This window comes from Apodemus sylvaticus, chromosome 6 (genome assembly GCF_947179515.1).
Source record: "Apodemus sylvaticus chromosome 6, mApoSyl1.1, whole genome shotgun sequence".
NCBI lineage: Eukaryota > Metazoa > Chordata > Mammalia > Rodentia > Muridae > Apodemus > Apodemus sylvaticus.
Window position 1 is genome coordinate 8,484,069 of NC_067477.1, and position 15,474 is coordinate 8,499,542.

The following is a 15,474-nucleotide window of genomic DNA, read 5'->3' on the forward strand; positions in this document are numbered from 1 at the left end:
AGGCGAGATGAGCTTATCCCCCTAAGTTCCGCAGCTCTGGCTGCCTCATCAGCTCGGTTGTTTCCCTTAGATACAATAGAGTCATCCGTCTGGTGAGACCTGCAATGGACAATCCCAATAGCTTTGGGAAGATGAGAGGCCTTTAGCAAGGCTAAAATATTGTTTGCATTAGTTATTGATCCTCCAGTTGTGGTAAGTAACCCGCGCTCTTTCCAGATAGCAGTGTGGGACAGGAGGATATAGAAGGCATATTTAGAATCTATATAAACATTGAGGGATTGTCCCTGTGCCAGTTGAAAGGCACGGGTGAGAGCTTTCAGCTCAGCCTGTTGATTAGTGGTGTGTACAGGAAGGGCCTGTGCCTCTACCACCTCGGTGTCTGACACTATGGCATAGCCAGCTTTTCTAGTCCCTTCATATAGAAAGGAGCTTCCATCTGTGTACCAAGTATAAATGGCTTGAGGCAATGTGCCCTCCTCTATGTGTGAAGGATGAGGTAATAGTTGCTCTAAAGTCTCAGTGCAGGAATGAGGCAGGGAGTGGTTAGTATTAGGTCAGGGGAGAAGAGTAGAAATATTAAGAGGAGGACATGATTGAAAGGTGAGCGTGGAATCTTCTATTAGCGCTACCTGGAGAGAAAGAACTCTAGAGGGAGGTAGAGTCTGCAGGCCTTTGTAAGTTAGGAGTTGTGAGAGGTTATGAGAAGAGAGCACAGTTATAGGAGAACCCAGTTTCTTTGATTCTCGAAAAAGGAGTTCAGCAGCTACTAAGGCACGAATACAAGGTACCCATCCCTGGATGGTTAAATCCAGTCTTTTTGACAAGTATGCTACAGGTGAAAAGGAAGGTCCCAGTTGATGGCCTAAGACTCCAAGGGCAAATCCCTCTTTTTTCAGTTACATAGAGGGAAAAAGGGCAAGTCAGGTCAGGGAGATGTAAGGCTGGAGCCTTAAGGAGAACCTGTTGGAGCCTCTGAAAGGGTTTGGCAACAGATATGAGAAGAGGTTTGTGGGTGGGGCCTAACGCTGCCTCATATAAGGGTCAAGAGAGGAGGGAGAAGGAAGGAACCCAAGAACGTAAGAAGCTAGCCATTCCTAGGAATGATAAAATCTCTTCCTTTGTAGAAGGAACAGTTAAAGACTGAATTAGGTTTTTTCTATCTAAGCTAATAGCCTTATGGGTTGTGGTAATTGTTAATCCCAAATAAGTAACCTGAGGAGTGGACAGTTGAACTTTAGAGGGAGAGACCCTGTAGCCTCGACTGGAAAGGAATTTTAGAAGAGCAGAGGTGTCAGCTTGGCTAATCTCTAGAGATGGACTACAGACAAGGACGTAATCTACATAAAGAAGAATTTTAGATCTTGGGAGCGATAAAGAAAGTAAGTCAGAAGCTAGAGCCTGGCCAAATAGGTGTGGGCTATCTTGGAATCCCTGAGGTCGAACAGTCCAGGTAAGTTGGGTAGAAAAGTGGATGTCAGGATCCGTCCAGGTAAAGGCAAATATGTTCTGTGACTGGGCATCAAGAGGGATAGAGAAAAATGTGTCCTTTAGATCTAGGACTGAGAAATGAGAAGTTCCTGAGGGGATAGTAGAAAGGAGTGTGTAGGGATTAGCTACGACAGGATGGAGAGGAACCACTGCAGCATTAATTCACCTGAGGTCTTGAACCAGGCGATAGGTACCATTAGGTTTTTTAACTGCTAGTGTAGGGGTATTTAAAGGAGAAGAAGTGGGACGAAAAAGCTTTTTCCTTAAGATGTCAGAAATGATAGGCTTAAGTCCCCTGAGACTCTGGAGAGAGAGAGGGTATTGAGCTTGGGTGATGTACCTGGTAGGGTCCAGTAACTAGATGACAACGAGAGAGTGATGTTTAGCAACAGAGGGGTTCTGGACGTCCCAAACTCTGGGGTCCACCTGAGAAGCTGGTAGAGGAAATAACATGTTAGTGTTAGTAGGTTGATTGGCTAGAAGGAGAAGTAAGGAAACTGCTGGTGAGCTCGGGTTCAGGCAAGTGGGGTGAACAAAAGAAATTGAAGCTCCCAACTTAACTAAAAGATCCCTTCCTAATAAGGGAATGGGAGAGGTTGGCACTACCAAAAAGGAATGGGTGAAGGGTATATTTCTAAAAGTACAGCTAAGTGGTGGGGTCTGATGAGGAAGGTAAGGCTGTCCTCCTATCCCGACTATGGGAAGACGCGAGGGTGAAGTGGAACCCCAATATTCCACCAGGACTGAGTAAGTGGCCCCGGTATCCAGATGGAAAGAGATGGGCTTTCCACATACCACAATAGTTACCCGGGGCTCCCTGCTAGTGATGGGCGAGGTTGGGTTGAGGGAGCTCTGGCCCCTTCATTCATGCATAGCCAGGCCTAGGAGGTCAGTTGGAGGGGTTTCTGGGCGGGATGGCCTTCTGTTCTGCGTAACATGAGGACAGTCGACTGCCCAGTGACCCTCATGATGACACTTAAGACATGGGCCCCTTGGCTTGCGGGGGTTGGGGCAAATCTTTGCCCAGTGACCTGATTGACCACATCTATAGCAGGGAGCTGATGGTACCTGAGCCTTGGAAGGCCCGGAGCCCGGGGTGGTAGCTGGTGCTGGTCGGAAAGCTTTTGCCAGCATGTGGTACTTTTGTTTTTGGGTTTTTTCATCTCTCTCATGGTATACCTTGAAGGCCAGTGCCAAGACTTCTGCCTGTGGAGTCAGGGGTCCTCTTTCCAAGCGTTAAGTTTAGCTCTTATGTCGGGATAGCTTTGGGAAAAGAAATAAGTCATTAAGAGTTGCTTACCTTCTGGATTCTCAGGATATAGATTAGTGTATTGTAACAAAGCCTTCGTGAGGTGATTTAAAAACTGAGATGGATTTTCTTGTTTATCCTGGACAACCTCTTGTAGTTTTCAAAATTTATTGGCTTTAAAACTGCCTTTCTGAGACCAGTTAGAAGGCATGTAACAAACCTCTCTCTGGCTAAAATACCAGCTGTGGAATTATAATCCCATAGCGGATCTTGGTCAGGCACTGTCTGAGATCCAATTGGATAGCTTCTGTTTGTCTGGTGAATTTCGTCTGCATGCCTTTTTGCCTCTTCCCAAACTCGCCTGCATTCATCAGGAAGTAAATTGTTAGTAAGAATCATATAAACATCATGAAAATTCAAGTTGTAAGATTGAGTAATGTACTGAAATTCTTTAATAAAGTTAGAGGGGTTAGAAGTATAAGAACCCAGTCTACTTTCTATTTGAGAAAGTTCACTCAGTGAGAAGGGAACATGTACTCTAACCAGACCATCAATTCCAGCCACTTCCCTCAGAGGAAGGACTGGTGCTGGGTCAGGTGTCCTTGGAGGAGAAGAACTTGGGGGTTTGGCTGTAGCCTTAGAACGCGTAATTGGAGGGGTAAAGGTTGGCGCCAGTTCAAGGCGTCTGTGGTGATCTTTTGCTGGCACAGAGGGAGAAGAGACATCTGGGGAGGTCGGGTTGGTAGACTCCGAGACCTGGTGATAGGGAGAAACTGAGGCTGTAGTTTGAGATCTTGTAGTCTCAACATGTCTGTGGTGAGTGGACGGAGGTGGTTCATCAGCGGGGTCAAAGGTAATGTCATCTAGTGGAGGGTAAGTAGGTTTCAGAGCTAGGAGAAGCTGAGATGGGGAGCAGGCAGCACAAAGAGAAGGCTTAGACCAGAGATAGATAAAAGCTTGAACGTATAGGATTTGGTCCCATTTACTGGATTGCTGACAGTATGTATTAAGATCCCTTAAAACAATTGGATCTAGGGTGCCATTAGGTGGCCATTTGGAATTATTGTCTAGCTTATATTGAGTCCAGACCTTATTACAGAGGTTTATTAGTTTTGACCACCTCAAATCGTGCGTTAGTTTCAGAGACTTGACATTTTCCAGGAGACATCCCAGTGGGGTGCCTGGAGGTACCGGTGAAGACACTCTATTACCCATCAGGTGGGTGGGGGTATTGTTATTACACAATCGGCGTCCCGAAGAGTGTATATAACAAATAATGGCAGCTAAGCCAGAGGGTCCAGACCTTCGTGAGGGCCCCTGGGAGCTGAGGCTATAAAGCCGGAAGAAGTATCCTGCCTGGGCCAGGGTTTGCGTGGATGGCTGTAAGCCAATGGGGAGACTCAGGATTACTTCTGGATTCAGAGACACCTGAGGTTTGAGTGTCCTAAAATGAGTGTTAGCTGGGGAGGCACCTAGCTCCAGAAAAGACTGGCCAGATCCCTTCTGAACTTAAGAAACCGCCCAGCCAACCGAAAGACCTTACCTTTTTAGGCCGATGGTGTTCGCTAAGGGAGTGCAATCCGATATCCAGGAATGTGGAACTATTTGGTTAAGTGGCTCAGAGGCAAACCAAGTGGCAGCGGCAGTGGTGCCTGGGGCAGCGGCAGGCAGCAGGTAGCGCAGCGGCACATGCTGGAGGCGGCGGCAGTGGCGGCAGTGGCTGTGGCTTCGGTGGTGGCTGCGGTGGCGGCAGCAGCTGTGGTGGGGGGCAGTAGTGGTGCAGGCAGGAGGGAGGGAGTGTAGCAGCGTAGCAGAGTCAATGGCAGGTGGGAGTGCTCCTGGCTAGCTCGGCCAGTGTTGGTTTCTGCATTGGTTTCTGCGCTCACTCGAATGTCCTGTCTGCTCGCTGCGTTGTGGCTGCTGCTGCTCACCATGCCCACACGTGCACACCACAGGCACCGCGCCGAGGACGCGGTGAAACCGTGAGCCGCAATGAGACACCCTAGACTAGATAGTTCCACATGGGGGCTTTATTTAAGATAGGGAAGGGGTAGCGGGCGGGAAGGAAGGGGAGAAGAGAAAGAGAGAGAGGAAAGGAGTGCTGCCCCGTTATATACCGGGGGTGACATAGTTACAGGTAAAGGTGGGCTATGGAACTCTGGGTAAATGGCAGCTGTTGCCTTGGCAACAGACCTATATATTGCTTGTATGGCATCACAAGCTTTGCAGGCCTCGGGTACCTACACTAACTGTGTCTTGAGAATTCAGAGCTTCTGGACTAATTAATATCTTCTTATCAGTGATTGCATTCCACATGTATTCTTTTTTGAGAATGGAACTAAAATACATGGTAATATTCAAGGAAACATTACAAAGCACAAGACAGGAACCAAAAAATTAAGTTCTATCTAACTCCTATTACTATTTTTAATAAAACATAAACTATTCTCTAATATAAAATAAGGTAATTTTACTCCATTCTACTTCTAATTTAGCTGCAGCCTTCTCCATAGTCCTATTAGTAGAGAGCACAACTCGCCACACAGTACTACTTAGCCCCACTGGTATCAGGATTGGTGGATTTTTCACAAAGCTCCAGTAAGTTTCTGCCTGTACTAGTGTCCATAATGACATGATGCACACAAAACTCAGGAACTCAGATAGGAATTTCTGAATCGTTAGGAATGATACAAGCAGAATCTCTTATCCTGACCAGCACTGGATCAGGACCTCTCCCAACTCTGAGCACATTGAGAGAATTGAGTAACAATTTGCACAGCTTGTTCTCTAGTAATATCACAATGAACTTTTTGATAAAATTAACAATTTTCTCTAAAAGGCTTGCCATGTAATAGGTCAAGTATCAATACTCTGTAGTGACCAATTTGATAGTTAATTGAAACAAAGAACAAATGTTTCACCAGGTTCTTAAGACATTCTTTTCAAAATACTTTCATGACTCTATCCAACAATACTTTATCAACACACCAACAGCTTTAGAGTAGAATGTTAAAACTTTACTTAGAAATGAAAATGGGTGACTCTATATTAATGATCCCTTTGCCAAGGAACGTCAATGAATATATAACATAAACAACTGATAAAAGCAGCCGTCTCTACTGTCTGTAAAGTTATTTGTCTTTTGCCAGTTAATTTGCATCCACATTGAGAACAGAGTTTTAAGTCTTCCTGTGGTAAGCTTAGAGCAATTTCTTACCCAATAAATATTTTACAATTATCAGGATGCAAAGGAAAAATATCCTTCTGAATCCATAATAATTTTGTATTGTGTAGGCAAGACAAATTTTCATGCCTTCATAAGTTTTCCATAGCCTTATTAAGCTTTCATAGATCTTGAACCACACCTGGATAGATCTGTCACTAATGCTGGGGTTTATTGGCAAAATAAAGTTTGTCTGCCAGTTCTTATATTTGAATACATGACAGTGAAACTTATAATACCTCATTAAAGAGACATTGTTTTAAATCTTATCCCTTAAAAGTCTAATTTCTAGGATAAGAATTACATAAAATGTAGTTTCCAGCAACTACATACTGACTGAGGGTTTTCTGGAAAGAGAGATAAGGCTAGGGCAACAGTGTGACAAGAGAAGACGCATAGAGACAGGCATGACTTCTGGTTCAAGTCTCAACATTTAATGCATCTCTCCCAAGATAAAAAGTCAGGCCAAGCCCCTCTCCTAAAGGCTGGAAACTGGTTCTGCTTGTTCTGCAGGAGACTGGTGGTTAGGTCAGGTTGCTGGTTGCTATTCTTTGAGAACAATGGGCTGGGGGAGGTCACAATAAAATATTATGCCTATTTAGAAGTATCTTTAAGGGCCTGTTTTTCCTGGGTTGGGTCATGCCGTGTGTTTTTTAAAATAATGCCAATGATGAGTTACCAGGTTTAAACTAACTTTTTGTTCCCAATGTAATAAGTTTTAATCATGCCATTCAATAACTTATAAGTCAATACTCTATAGTAAAGACATATAAAACATATTTATATCTTTCAGACCAATCAGAAACAAAAATGAAGTGATTACACAAATCTTATAAATTTAAACCAAACAATTTTTTTCTAGCTGCAACATCAAGAGAAAAAAAAAAACACTTTGAACCCAATAATCACAATTGCAGAGATTTCTCTAGGAAATAACCATCTGCCCTACTTGCCCTAGAACTTGGGAAGCTGCTGGCCCTTTTAAAAGCAGCTTTTTCTCCAGCTGTGCTTGACTCCTAGTTGAATACTGGGCATCTTAAATAAGGATCTTCTGTGTAAACTGAGGCTGGATCAAGAGATGGAACGACAAAAGATGAAGTTTTTACCATTTTTTTCTTTTGAACATGAACCATAAAACAATAATCATTGAAACAATGAAACAAAAATACTGCGCACCAAAGACAAACAATACATACAGAGGGAAGAGCATTTACTGTACAGTAATAAGAATATCTCCATTAGGGTCCATAGAGGAAACAAGACATCTCTAGATTTCCCCTTGTCCCTAGGAGAGTGTTGAAATCTATTTTTCTTCTTTCTCTCTCATGTTTCTAAAATTGGTTTCTTTTTTGTTTTTTACTTTTATTTTATGCCCTATTCCTCTCAGCTGATGCTAGGCTATGTAAAATTTGCCTAATAAAATTTGCCAACCCAATTCTCTGTCACACCCTAGCTTCTCTTAGCATAGGACCTACACTGATTCTGTCTAGCCTGTATTCCTTTTGCACCCCTGCAACAAAAGCCTTCAAATGATGATATTTATAGCGCTAATATTAGTGCAGTATATTGCTTACCATACCGGATACATAACATTTTTTTCTTTCCTGTGGAGCTCCACCAAAAACTGTGTCCCTCAGTTGGTCTCTCCATTTCCAAGCCCCAATTTCAGGTACCAATCTGTACCTGCCGTTTCACTTTTTTCCAGGTACCTTATTTTCCCCAATTGTTACCCTCTCTTTGCCAGCCAGACTTTTTTGGAATGATCCCATCACATGTTTCTCTCTTTCCAGATCTCAGTGGAACCCCCATTTGACAGTACCCACACCTCCACAGTACCAAGTATCGGATGTAGGCCTGGGAGATTAACAGAAAACACAGACTCTGGTCATTCTGGTGAGGAGAGTGCTAAAGCTTTACTGAGGGACCCGCAATATATACTAGAGGCCAGGTGAAAAACAACAGGAAAAAATAATCATAGCCATAGGTCAGGCACCTGGGAAGTCCCTACCACACCAGGCAGGAAAACAGGAATCAAGCTAAGCCAGAAGATGTTCCACTCTCAGGAAACCCGTGTAAACAGTTCATCTGGGGGCATTGAGCTAAACTCACCAATGTCCAACAATAAATAACACAAGTTAGAATAAGTAGAATGAGAATGATTCTATCACACCTTGCACAGGATGGTTGTTGTTTCCCTGTCTCCATCACTGTCATTCAGAAGACAAAGATTTTGCACAACAAAACAAGAAACCCAAAGCCCGAGGACCTCAATCACAAGCAATAGACCCAGACCTACAGTCTCTGAGGCCTGACTGTATAGTTTGGATCCAACCCTTTACTTCTCTTCCCTGGGGTATAATATTGCCAAGGCATGGAGAAAGGCTCTACAATATCTGTTCGTTAAGGTGCTCAACACCTCAAGAAACAAGTTCCCCATATTTGTGTCTGCCTTCTGCTATACTTCTTAACATAACAGAGTACCCCAACTTATTTTGCATTTCAGTTAACAAATTCAAGGCTAGCAGCACATTACTGCTTATTCTCTGGTGTTATGGACAGAAGATCTCCCATCCTTCACCAATACAATGATCATATTTAGGAATTTGTGTTTTTATATGCTATAAGATAAGAGGAGAAAAAGAGAGAAAACTACAAAGATGAATATAGACAGTCAGAAATCAAGAGTTATAAAGGCTACTCCTCATGTATCATATTCCTAAGTAGCAAGGAGAATCATCTGAGCCTAGTGAGATGGAATACAATTTACACTCTTGTGACTTCCTTTAGATAAATATGTGAGATCAACTGGACCAAATGTCCGAGTTGGAATTCCTTACAATCTATTTTCCAAATGAGATAACAGTAGAACTGGATCCACGGATGCAATGAAATTAATTTGAATACTTCTTTAATCATTATGTCTGATCACTAAGAGCCCAGTTCATACTAAATGCTCTTCTTGGATATACAGTTATAAAAATGCACATAGGACATGAGCCTCTGTTCTGCATATACTTCATGAATGTGGACATATTTATTGCAAATATCTCCATGTTTTTCTTCCTAGTCCTGCACTGCAAATCCTACAACAATGTTTATTTAGAATTTGTACTCCATACAGTACCAGAAATATGTTCTTTATTTTCCTCTCCTGTTGATCTAAAAATCATAAGAAAAATTTCTGTCAGTAGGAAGGAAAACTGGAAACTTTGTCCAGTGCTTCCTTTTATCATCTTAGGAACCTCCCCTAATGCAAAGTAGCCCTCAGGCTCAGGCTGAAAGCCCAGGCCCATCTGAGCAGCTCAATTCTCTTCTCTTTAGAGCCTCCATCAGAACATGGCTGTCCTAATGCTGATCATCTGCCTGGTGATCTTTCCAAGCTGTAAGTGTTCAGGGTTTCAGAGGATGGACTCAGACATATCAGCTAGAAGATGCTTGACTAATGTTGACATTGCTTGTCCCCAGGTGTCTGGTCCCAGGTTCAGCTGAAGGAGTCAGGACCTGGGCTGCTGCAGCCTTCACAGACCCTGGCCATCACCTGCACTGTCTCTGGGTTCTCATTAACCGATAATGATGTACAATGGGTTCGTCAGACTCCAGGAAAGGGTCTGGAGTGGATAGGAGCAGTCTGGAATCATGGAGGCATAGATTATAATTCAGCTCTCAAGTCCCGACTGAGCATCAGCAGGGACACTTCCAAGAGCCAAGTTTTCTTAAAAATGAACAGTCTACAAACTGATGACACAGCCATGTACTACTGTGCCAAAGACACACTGAGGGAAGTTCAGAGTGAAACTGCACAAAAACCTCTCTACAGTGATGCTCAGGACCAGCAGGTGGCAGTAAATACCAACAAGGACTTGCCAGGATCAATTCAGAATCTAGAAAGTTCTGGCCTAGGCTTTATGAGCAACTATTTTAATGGTAGAAATGTGGACTATTCTTCTAGACATGGTAATTTTTTAGAGCCTACTGTTCAGTGTCATATACTATTAAACTTCTGCTTTGTGCACACACTAGAAAAAAATTTAAATGGTTCTATAATATAACAGTATTTAATGAGAACAATTTATTGAACTGGTATTAATCAAGAAAACTCAGTAAAGCATTATGTGGGTGAGGACAGCCAGGGAGACTTGGTAATAGATTGTCTTTCATGTTGCTACAGTTTTAGTAGCATTTTTACTGTTTGCTTAAATGAGGTCTGACATCAATTGTATTCATCTTCTCTAACATGAAGTTTTCAAACTCATGTTCACAATTTAATGAGGACACAGTTATCATTACGAGTGCTAATTCATAAGATCTTCTCTCCATATATAAAGAAAATAATATGCTGTTATAACTATGGCCAACATCCATGCATATTATGATTGAAATAACCCTTCCTATCTATCTGACTAGACTTCTCATTCTATACTGTCCAGACAATGATCAGCCTGTTCTGATTTCACTTTACCTCAGATGAATTTGTTTGTGTTCTACTACATATGATGGTACCTGGTTGTCATTAAAAATGTTCCTACAGATTCACAAACATTAATACATTTAGTCTATTGTTAACAGAGCTGCAGCAAAAATTGAGAAGGAATATTTTATTTGTTATATCAGGTGCCATAGAACCAGCTCAGTGATTAAGAGAACAAACTGTTCTTGGAGGAGAAATCTGTTATGTTCCTGATACCCACAATTTGTGCCTCCTAACCATATATAATTCCAGATTGCCCAGTATAAACTTGGCCTCCATAAGCACTACACTACTCCAACTTGAAAGATAATTCCCACCTACACTCAGCTGGCTCTGAGCCACATGTAGTGACCTCCCTAATCCTTGGCACCTCCACCTGACCCTGAGTACCCTGGACCACCTCATATACTCTGTGACTCTTCTACTCATCTTCTCATCTTCTCTCTCTCTCTCTCTCTCTCTCTCTCTCTCTCTCTCTCTCTCTCTCTCTCTCTCTCTCTCTCATCAATGGTTGTATTGGTGCCATGCATCTTATGATATTATAGCACTGGAGTGCTACTTGAAAACAAGTGTGGTAAGACCCCAGCAGTATTCTTTTTATTTATGGTTACCTTGCTTGCCTAATTTATATCACATATAGCAGGATCTCCTATAAGTGCTAGCACTTACTTACCAGGCCACATTACCTAATATAGCCAATAAGAAGTAATTATTTGAGTTAATGTCATCAGCTGTAGAAGTTGCCTGGTAGAATTTTGGGGGTTTCTTATATATATTATCATATCATCTATAAGTAATAATATCTAGACTTTTCTTTTTAAATTTCTATCCACATTACCTCCTTTTGTCATCAGAGACAAATATAGATACAGCCAACTATTGGAAAGATGTCAGAGACAACTGTGAAAGAAGTAGAGAAAGGATTAAAGGAACTGAAGGGATGGCAACCCTATAGGAAGAGCAACAGTATCAACTAACCGGAACCCCGGGGAGTTCCAGAGGCTGAGCCACCAAACAACTAATATACCCTGCCTGGTCTGAGACTCCAGTCAATTATGTAGGTAAGAGTGTGCTACATTGTCTGACCTCATTGAGAGAGGATATGCCTAAAGCTAAACAAATATTATGCCCCAGGGTCCTAGAATACAAGGAAGAAACCCTTTGTGAGGCAGAACAGGAATTTGGGGAAGAACTCTTTGAGGGAGGGCAACATTTGGGATGTAAATAAATAAAATAATAATTAAAAAAGAAATAAATCTTTTTTCATTAATTTACTTATTTTTGTCCTTTACATCCCAATTGCAGCCCTGCCCTGTCCTTGTCCTCAAATTCCTCCTTCACAAATCTCCTCCCAAACTCCCCCCTCACCCTTTCCTCTGAGAAACAGGAGCCTGCTCTATGGTATCTATCTACCCTGGCATATCATGTCACTGCAAGACTAGGCTCATCATCTCCCACTGATACCAGACAATGTAGCCCAGGTTGGGAAACATGTTCCACAGGCAGGAAACAGATGCAGGGACCACAGCTCTCACTCCAGCTGCTGGGGACCATGCATGAGCAGCTACAAATCTGTTACATAAGTGCAGGAGGCTTAGGTCCAGCCCATGTGTTCCCCTTAATGTTTGGTTCAGTCTCTTGTAAAAACGTCCAGGTGGGTAGATACCATTGGGTTTTTGTGTTTATGTTTTTGTTTTTGTTTGTTTGTTTGTGGAGTCCCTGTCCCCTTCAGGTCTCTCAATCCTTCCTCCAACTCTTCCCCGCAACTCACAGAGTTCAGGATAATACTTGGCTGTGTGTATCTGCATCTGTTTAGGTTGCCTGCGATGTGGAGCCTCTCAAAAGATACTTATGCTAATACCCTGTCTGTATTCATAACAGACTATCATTATAAGGGTCAGGGGTTGGTTCTTATTCATGGAATGGTTCTCAGTTGAAGTTAACCATGGGTTGGCTATTCCCTCAATCTCTGCTCCATTTTTTCCTTAGAGTCTGGGCTGCTATAAATATCACACTCAGGGGTTATCTATACACATATAGTGTGTGGTAATCTTTGATGAGTCAACATATTTATTCAAATATCTGCTTCCATAACGGATTTATTTCTGTGTTTGTTTATTTCAGTATTTCTGTACCCAGAGATGTGTGTGAGTCTCCCTCTCTCTCTCATTCTCTCATTCTCTCTCTCCCTCCTTCCTTCCTTCCCTCTATCCTTGCCTTCCTTTCTCTCTCCCTCCCACCCTCCCTTCTTTCCTCTCTCCTTCCCTCTCTCTCCATATCTCTCTACCTCCCTCCTTCTTTCCCTCTCTCCTTGCCTCCCTCTATCCCTCCCTGACACCCTCCTTCCTTCCCTCTCTCCTTCCCTCTCACTCTCCATCTCTCTCTTTCTCCATCTCTCCTGTGCATGTGTGTGTATGTATGTATGTATGTGTGTGTGTGTGTGTATGCTCACACACATGCACACATATAAACATAAGAGGGCTTCCTCATTCAGTAACCATGGTATTTTTCAAACATGGTCACTCACTGGGCATTACCTTACCAGATGGCTAAACTGTTGTACCAGTGAACACCTGTGATCATGTTACCAGATATCATGCTACTTCCATTTCCTGGAAATGTGATTTCTACTTGGATGCCACACCCAGCTCTTTTTCTTTCCATGGAGATCAAAGCTCAGAAATTGGATCTCAACCAAAGGCATCTGCATATTGAGAACTTTAACCATACAAGTATCCTTTCCACAGTCATAGTATAGATAAAATTTTAAAAGAAGTATGTACCCAGAAATTATCAAAATGAACAGTATCACACATGGAAAAACTGATACAGTTTGGGAAGAGTATCATCTAGAAGCAAAGGACCCTGAAGATCTAGGAATACTGAACTCAGGGAACAAATTCAGTTAGGTTCTCTCAGGTTAGGACACTGTGTGGGAACCTCACACATCCCAGATGTGGTCGCAGGTCACAGGTTACAGTGGTGTTCTGTGAAGAAATAGTATAGATAGGACTGGGACTAAAATGTGTAAGGCTGCAGCACCAGGACAATGGAGCCAGTGACACCCAATGAGCTTCAGTTAGCTGCAGGCAACTCCTCACAAGCTCATTGGAGAACATGTCTTTCCTTGCTTTCTATTTATTTCTTAGTTTTTTTGCTCATGTATTTCCTCTGATCAAAGGGATCTAATATATTTTTTATTATTTCAACTAAATAATTTCAATATTATTTTGAAAATTATATTATGTTCAACCCTATAATCGTTTTGTTTCTTTTCTCCAGGGTCATTTCTATGATTCTTATTTACACTGTTACTCCAGCAACTGTAATGTGTAAGTCCTGTGACCAAATCTACACAATTTTTTATTTGAAGCTCAGATAGTCTCAGATTAAATATTGGGATTTTTTTTCAGGATTCAAGAAGAATCTGTGTGTCCTTCTTAGTGTCAGTTTGGGATTATGTACATAAAATATAATGAAGGAGTATATGGAGCTCAGTAGATTATTTGTGTTCAATTGAATCATGATGACACCTAGAATCTAACTGATATCTGCCTCCTACGATTGCCTTCAAATTGTGTTACCTGTGATGTTGGAATAACAGTGTTTTGGCCATACTTGGATCCTGGGAGCTCGAGAGAAACTGCACAAATTGAAAGGAAAACACTCTAACTGCATAAAAGCAAGAGAAAGTGAGCCATACTTTAAATACTACAAATTGTAATTATATAAATATCTACATTTTTGTCATTACTACTAATATAAATTTTGGAAACAAGTACATATGGCATCTACTTCTAGATGACAAGGTGACTTTGAGTCCATAGGTTTTATGAATAAGCTTTATTTCATCGAAATGAGTATACTTGGTCTATTTCTGGAATAAACTTCCTTTTTCTTCTGTGAAAAAAAAATATTCTCTAGGTCCTTCCTAAATACTATAAAGGAAATTATGTCATTTGGCTGTAGCTAACCCTTGTCTTTGTCTATCATGTATCTCCTGAGGGACGCATTGTGTGATTTAACTCCTAGTGTTTTCACTGTTTTGATTTGCAGATTTCATGTTAACTGTAAAAACATTCTATTTGTTACTTTCTTCTTTTTATGATAAAATACAAACAGAAAGGCAACTTACAAAAGAAAGGACTTAATTCTGCTAATGATTCCAGAGGGTTAGAGTTCATAATAGCATAAGGAAGCTTTATCAGAAGGAAAGCCAAGAGCTTACATCTTCAATCACACACAGTAGCCAGAGAGGACAATGGGAATGTCATAGGTCTTTTTAAAACTAAAATCTCTCCCACATTAACACAAATCATTGAATGAAACCACACCTTGCAATGCCCTTCCAAGAATGTTCCACAAACTGTGTAACATGTTTTCAAACTTCTGAGATTATGAGGATCATTTCCCATTCAGACCACACAACAATGTAGTGAGGGTGCTGGAATGTGAGAAATACTTAAGTAAGTTTAAAAAAGAAAGCTCAGAATGTTTTCCAAAACACTGGCTATTATTTAAATTTCTACAGAAGTGTCTTAGAGACATCCCTTCTCAATATTTTTGTTAGCAATTGTTTCTTTTCATGTATGAAAGCATCACTCTTAATGGAGGGAGATGAGAGCCAAACATGGTTTTAGTTTCCATTAGTCTGACAAATAATTTTAAAAAATGTTTCGAAATTCTCGTTGGGTTTTCTTGAGTGCTTCTTGAACAAATAGTAATTCCAGTAACTTGGATGATTTTAATTAGACTGAAATATTGTGTGACTTTGAACTGTTAAATTCCTTGTAGAATCTTTATGTTAATTCAATCCTCATTAAATTGCTTGTGAGTTATCTTCATCATTTCTTTTGGATTTATCTTCACTTTGTTGTTTCCAGAACTATGTGGATAATCTTCATACAATTGACAGACCCAAAAGAGCTAAGTGACAAGGATATTACATGGTAGGATGGTACCATCCCTGGGCTAGAAGACTTTAATTCTATAAGAAAGCAAGCTAAGCAAGCCAGGGGGAGCAAGCCAGTAAATAATAGCTCTCCA

General features: G+C 41.4%; 1 gene segment (V, D, J or C); it reads left to right on the plus strand.

The window, feature by feature from the left end:
* The first annotated feature begins 9,270 nt into the window (after positions 1-9,270).
* On the plus strand, positions 9,271-13,724 carry LOC127687793 (Ig heavy chain V region PJ14-like). The segment is given in 3 exon segments: positions 9,271-9,342; positions 9,426-9,914; positions 13,711-13,724. Coding segments are annotated over 3 exon segments (549 nt in total).
* The last annotated feature ends 1,750 nt before the right edge of the window (positions 13,725-15,474 follow it).